Here is a 7500-nt window from a genome sequence, read left to right on the forward strand (position 1 = left end):
GGGTGACTCCTTCGGGCGCCTTGATCGTGAAGCTTTGCAGTATTGCAGACACGAAGAGGAACAGCTCCATTCTGGCGAGAGATTCTCCCAGACACTGACGGCGACCTAGGATGGAGAGAAGGGGAGCTAACGGAGTGAAACATACCCGGAAGAGGAACAAATTAACAGAGGAATGAATTAACAGAGGAACGAATTAACAGAGAAATGAATTAACAGTGGAGCGAATTAACAGAGGAACGAATTAACAGAGAAATGAATTAATAGTGGAGCGAATTAACAGAGGAACTAATTAACAGACGCATGAATTAACAGACGAACTAATCAACAAAGGAACGAATTAACAGAGGAATGAATTAACAGACGAACTAATCAATAAAGGAACGAATTAACAGAGGAACGAATTAACAGAGAAATGAATTAACAGTGGAGCGAATTAACGGAGGTACGAATCAACAGAGAAATGAATTAACAGTGGAGCGAATTAACGGAGGAACGAATTAACAGAGGAATAAATTAACAGACGAACTAATCAATAAAGGAGCGAATTAACAGAGGAATGAATTAACAGACGAACTAATCAACAGATATACGAATCAACAGAGGAACGAATTAACAGAGGAATAAATTATCAGACGAACTAATCAACAGAGGAACGAATTAACAGAGGAATAAATTGACAGAGGAACGAATTAACAGAGGAACGAAATAACAGAGGAACGAATTAACAGAGGAACGAATTAACAGAGGAACGAAATAACAGAGGAACAAATTAACAGAGGAACGAATTAACAGAGGAACAAAATAACAGAGTAACGAATTAACAGAGGAACGAATTAACAGAGGAACGAATTAACAGAGGAATGAATTAACAGAGGAACGAATTAACAGAGGAACGAATTAACAGAGGAACGAATTAACAGAGGAACGAATTAACAGAGAAACGAATTAACAGAGGAACGAATTAACAGAGGAACGAATTAACAGAGGAACAAATTAACAGAGGAACGAAATAACAGAGGAACGAATTAACAAAGGAACGAATTAACAGAGGAACGAATTAACAGAGGAACGAATTAACAGAGGAACGAATTAACAGAGGAACGAAATAACAGAGGAACGAATTAACAGAGGAACGAATTAACAGAGGAACGAATTAACAGAGGAACGAAATAACAGAGGAACGAATTAACAGAGGAACGAAATAACAGAGAAACGAATTAACAGAGGAACGAATTAACAGAGGAACGAATTAACAGAGGAACGAATTAACAGAGGAACGAATTAACAGAGGAACGAATTAACAGAGGAACGAATTAACAGAGGAACGAATTAACAGAGGAACGAATTAACAGAGAAACGAATTAACAGAGGAACGAATTAACAGAGGAACGAATTAACAGAGGAACGAATTAACAGAGGAACGAATTAACAGAGGAACGAATTAACAGAGGAACGAATTAACAGAGGAACGAATTAACAGAGGAACGAATTAACAGAGGAACGAATTAACAGAGGAACGAAATAACAGAGGAACGAATTAACAGAGGAACGAATTAACAGAGGAACGAAATAACAGAGGAACGAATTAACAGAGGAACGAATTAACAGAGGAACGAAATAACAGAGGAACGAATTAACAGAGGAACGAAATAACAGAGAAACGAATTAACAGAGGAACGAATTAACAGAGGAACGAATTAACAGAGGAACGAATTAACAGAGGAACGAAATAACAGAGGAACGAATTAACAGAGGAACGAATTAACAGAGGAACGAATTAACAGAGGAACGAATTAACAGAGGAATGAGTTAACAGAATTCGAATTAACAGACGAACTAATCAACAGAGGAACGAATTAACAGACGAACTAATCAACAGAGGAACGAATTAACAGACGAACTAATCAACAGAGGAACGAATTAACAGACGAACTAATCAACAGAGGAACGAATTAACAGACGAACTAATCAACAGAGGAACGAATTAACAGACGAACTAATCAACAGAGGAACGAATTAACAGACGAACTAATCAACAGAGGAACGAATTAACAGACGAACTAATCAACAGAGGAACGAATTAACAGACGAACTAATCAACAGAGGAATAAATTAACAGACGAACAAATCAACAGAGGAACGAATTAACAGACGAACTAATCAACAGAGGAACGGATTAAAAGAGGAACGAATCAACAGAGGAATAAATTGACAGAGGAACGAGTTAACAGAGGAACGGATTAAGAGTAAAAGGTTGCTGTAGGAGGAATTGGTCTGAGACTAAGGGAATGTAGGAATGATTATCAATGTTTGAATGATAATGAGGACGGATGAAATGCATTCAGATGGTGGACGTTTTGCGTTATGTTGAGGCATTGACTAATAGTTTCAGAAGAACTGGTGTATCGTGTGTGTGTGTGTGTGTGTAAAAATATAGTTTGGGATAAAATCATCATCTTTGTGAGAGCGCATTCCTATCCGTGTGTGGCTGGATGCGTGCATACACTAGTACACATGCTTGCTTATTTGCCTAATTTTCTCTGGCTTCACATTATTTAAATCCAACAAAAATGCCCACCTCAAAAAAGAAAAAAAAAAAAAAAAAAAAAGAAGAGAAAAACAAAATCAGGAAACTGTCCACTAACCAGACGAGAAGGGCAGGAACCCATCCTTCTTGGTTATGAGACGTCCTTCGGGGTCCAGGAAGTGTTCAGGATAGAATTCATCAGGCTTCTCCCAGTAGGTCGGGTCCCGGTGGCATCCCTCGGCGTTGGCCATCAGGAGGGTTCCCTTGACAGAGAGAAAGAGGCGGTTCTTATGAGTCCTTCGGGATTTCATGAAGGAAGGGAAGTATTCAGTTGGATATGTTATTTTTTATTTATTTTTTTTTCTTCAGTCCTTTTCATTACTGGTATTGTTGAACAATTACGGCGTTTCTATTGTATGTTTGATGGTGAAATATTACTTACTATCTTTTATCATTACATGCATGACTCGGCGTTTCTTGAAAGTTACTAACATTAGACTGAAACGAAAATTTAGACAGCGACGGCAATAAAGGAAATGATTTATTTCCTCTGCTATATTGCAAGTCATCTTCATATACCCCTGACTGTGTTTGTGCTCATAAGGCTTGAAGGGCAGTGGGCTTTTTTCGGCTTGAGTTGTGGCTTCAAATTGTCTGGCTTTTATTCTTACACTAGGAAACTCGGACTAATAGCTTTTCAATATAGATAAGTGAAAACCCGGCTTTCCCCCAGGGAGTCAACAGGATGTAGTTATTTTTCTTTACATAAAATATGCGTTTTTTAAGCTTCGTATTTCTCCCTCATGTGAAATAATACACAAAACTTGAAAACAAGTATTTTTTTCAGGTTTCCTCCAAATATATTATCTGAAAATGTTTACACAAAATATTCTGGGAGAAAAAGAATCTCTTCCCTCTCTTTCCCCATAGACATTCACGGTAAGGGCGTGTTCTCGAACTTACAGGAGAAAGTTCGTACTTACGGAATGTGAACAATGCACACCTAATTTTTTAAAAGCTTTGGTGTCCTTTAGACTACTATGACACGTTAATAGATAAGACTATATTTTTGTGAGAGAGATAAGACATACCACTACTAATAGCTAATATTCAAGACCGCCGTATTTTTCATGAGATAAGACTCGAAATTAATGCAATTCTTAGTGGCTGAGCCCTAAGACTCCCATATCATGTTGCACAGTGGACAAACCTTTGGAATTGTGTATCCAGCGACTTTGACTTCCTCTGTGGTGGAGTGGAAGAGGCTCACAGGAAGCAGCGACGAATACCGGAGGGTCTCGAGAAGCATTGCGTCTGTGTAGGGCATCCTGCAAGGAAACGGAGCGCGGCCGGGATGAAACAGACGCTTCCTCCTTCATCCTAGCCTCGAACACACACATACACACATGTGTATTCTTTCATATATATATATATATATATATATATATATATATATATATATATATATATATATATATATACATTATATATACATATATATATATATATATATATATATATATTATATATTAATACATACATAATATATATATATATATATATATATATATATATATATATATATATATATATATATATATATATATATATATATATATATATGAATCACATAAAACACAGTAACGTGCACAAAACCAAAATTAATAACACTGCCACTAAAAGAAAGGAAAAACTTGCGACTTTTCGAACGTCGCAAGTTTTTCCTTTCTTTTAGTGGCAGTGTTATTAATATATATATAAAAATATATATAAATATATATATATATATATATATATATATATATATATATAAATATATATATATATATATATTTGTATATAAATACATATAAACATATATATATATATATATATATATATATATATATATATATATATATATATACATATATAAATACATATAAAAAAAAAAAAAATATATATATATATATATATAGATAGATAGATAGATAGATAGATAGATAGATAGATAGATCCGAGATTAAATTAATTTGATTTCGGAATGAATAAATATATGAACGGTCAAATAGATATAGAAATTACTAAATATACAAATCACCAAATACACGAATGAATACAAACATCATGAATAACAACAAATAAACAAATAAATAGACCGAGAGGAGAAGAACAGACAAACAAATCCAGGAACAAACAATCAAACAACCAAACAGTTAAACAAGCCAAACAAACAAACAAACATCATATTCCACAAAGAGCCGAAGCGACCTACTTTTCCCGGTCCTGGAGCGAGGGCGGGCGGTCGCGCGACACCACCTCGTCGATCTCGGCCTGCACCCTCGCCTGCACGTCCGGGTGGAGCGCCATCAGCAGCAGCACCCACCGCGTCGTCGAGGAGGTGGTCTCGCTGCCGGCGCCGAAGAGGTCGCTGATGGTGGCGAACAGGTTGATGTCTGCAGGGGGGGAGAAGGGGGAATGGGATGGAGGAAGGGGGAGGGGCGAGGGGAGAAGGGAGGGGGGAATGGGATGGGAGAAGGGTAGGGGAGCGGGAAGGGGGAGAGGGAAGAAGGGGGAATGGGGAAGGGGATGGGGAGGGGGAGGGGGAGAGGGGGAGGAAGAGGGGAGGGGGAGGGGGGGGGAGGGGGAGGGGGAGGGGAGGGGAAAGGGGAGAGGGAGAAATGTTGCGTAGATGGAGGCGTAGATGAGCGGGTAAGGGTAGGAGGGAGCAATGGGGAGGGAGAAGGGGAAGGGAAGAGGGCAAGGTAAGGGAGGAGGGGAAGAAGAGAGGAGGAAGGAAGGTAACAATTAGAAGATTAATCTGTTTATCCTTTTCTTTCTTTCACTCTCTCTTTCTGCATCTCTGTATATCACAAATTTCCCCTCTCTTTCTCAGTCTCTGCCTATCATTCAGTGCATCCCCTTTCCCTCTTCTTCGTCTATTTTTCTCCCTCTCTCCCTCCGTCCTCCCCCTCCCCCCTCCTCCCCCCTCTCCCCTCACCATCATCGACGGCGCCAAAAGCCGGCTCGTCCTTCCTGACGGAGAGGTAAGTGTCGATCAGATCGCGTGGGTAGTTGGCGTCCATTGTTTGCTTGTGTTCGTTGATGATGTCCTGTTGGGGGATACATGTCGTCAAGGCAACAGCAACAACAAACAAACAAACAAGACAGTAAGACAAAACATAAACGAGCAAACAAGACAAGTAGAATAACGACAAACAAACAAACAAGACAGTAAGACAAAGCAAAAACGAGCAAACAAGTTAAGTAAGATAACAACAAACAAACAAACAAGATAGTAAGACAAAACAAAAAACGAGCAAACAAGACAAGTTAGATAACAACAAACAAACAAGACAGTAAGACAAAACAAAAAACGAGCAAACAAGATAAGTAAGACAAAAAACAAAAACGAGCAAACAAGATAAGTAAGACAAAAACAAAAATAAACAAACAAGACAAGTAAGACAAAAACAAAGACAAACAAACTAGTGGGACAAAAACAAAAACAAACAAACAAAACAAGTAAGACAAAACCAAAACGAGCAAACAAGACAAGTAAGACAAAAAACAAATACAAGCAAGATAAATTTGAAAGCGAAATGTGATGAACATTGAAAGAAAATCTGTTGCTAAGGAATATCCTGACAAAATATAATGGATAACGAAATCAAGATTACCGCAAATGTATAACCGGTTAAGTAAAAAAAAAAAATCACCATATGCCTATGTATTCCTCCTCATCATAATCCTCGCCCATAGGCCTATCCATCAAACCTTTCAGCACTACCACTTCTTTCACCACCATTCCGTCAAACAATTCACTATACTCACCACCATAGGCTTGTCGATCAAATCTATCATCGCCATCACCCCAACCATGGGCCCATTTATTAAAGTTATCATCATCATCAACACCACCATAGGCCTATCCATTAACATCATCACTACCACCCCACCATGGGCCTATCCATTAACCCTATCATCACTGCCACCTCCACTATAGAACCAATCCATCATAGGCCTATCCATCAACCCTATCACCACTTTCATAGGCCTATCCATCAACCCCATTATCACATCACCACCTTCATTGGCCTATCCGTTAACTTTATCATCACATCACCATCTTCACAGGCCTATCCATCAACCCCATCATCACATCGCCACCGTCATAGGCATATCAGTCAACCCTACCACCACATCGCCACCTTCATAGGCCTATCCAACAAGCCCACCCACCATTGCCCCCCTCTCCAAGAATCAGCTGACTCGGCATGCACACCCACCATGACGTATGTGTAGAACTCGGACAGGTTAGCGTTGAGGACGTCGATTTTCATCCACTTGTTGAGGACGAAGGTCGGGGCGACGTGGGACAGCCAAGGGAAGATGTCGAGAAAGGAGGCTGGCCCTTGGATGATGTCGAGGTTGGTCGACACCATCTTGCTGAAGCGTAAGATCTCGGGGTCGTGGATGCTGTAGCGCCGGTCTGGAAGGGAGCGTAGGAAGGAAGTGTAGGGAAGTAAGGAGTCAAGTCTGAGGACCTGTGTGTATGTGCGTGTGTGTGTGCGTGTGTGCGTGTGTTCTAACTAGAAGAGACAAACTATTGTAATGCGTATGTTCTTTGGAATAACTAGTATTTGAAAAAGAAGTCATCCCTCCTTATAAAAAAAGGAGATTCATCTAAAAACCGCCAAATCCTTTATAAAGAAGTAGACCAAACCAAAACAAGTTCACGTCACCACCACCACCATAATAACAACAACAGCATCAAACTGACCGGCCACGATCCTCCAGATGACATTAAGAACGGCGACATTGAGTGACCACGAGATCTCAAAGGGCTTCTCGTCCGCCTTCCGAAATTCCGCGACGAGTTCCTGAGCCTCCCGCTGGATGATTTCCTCCATGGACGTCTTCCCGAGGCCGAAGTCCTTCAGGTGGCGGAGGGCGAAGCGACGACCCTCGTGCCACACGCGCCCTTCGGAGAA

General features: G+C 39.9%; 1 protein-coding gene across 3 annotated transcripts in view; it reads right to left on the reverse strand.

Annotated features, from left to right (window-relative positions):
* Window positions 1-7500, reverse strand: part of LOC122263851 (cytochrome P450 2L1) — a 12203-nt gene that overhangs the window by 245 nt on the left and 4458 nt on the right. For all 3 annotated transcript variants that reach the window (XM_043032489.2, XM_043032491.2, XM_043032488.2), the window contains 7 exons: window positions 7290-7500; window positions 6796-6998; window positions 5508-5619; window positions 4782-4962; window positions 3738-3855; window positions 2646-2790; window positions 1-105 (listed from right to left, as the gene is read on the reverse strand). The exon at window positions 1-105 is cut by the window's left edge and continues 245 nt beyond it; the exon at window positions 7290-7500 is cut by the window's right edge and continues 8 nt beyond it. In XM_043032489.2, coding sequence (XP_042888423.2) covers window positions 1-105; window positions 2646-2790; window positions 3738-3855; window positions 4782-4962; window positions 5508-5619; window positions 6796-6998; window positions 7290-7500 — 1075 coding nt within the window. The remainder of the gene's footprint in view (window positions 106-2645; window positions 2791-3737; window positions 3856-4781; window positions 4963-5507; window positions 5620-6795; window positions 6999-7289) is intronic.

The sequence above is a fragment of the Penaeus japonicus genome, unplaced genomic scaffold, assembly GCF_977035675.1.
Source record: "Penaeus japonicus unplaced genomic scaffold, GWHDUDI00000001_assembly GWHDUDI00000030, whole genome shotgun sequence".
Lineage (NCBI taxonomy): Eukaryota > Metazoa > Arthropoda > Malacostraca > Decapoda > Penaeidae > Penaeus > Penaeus japonicus.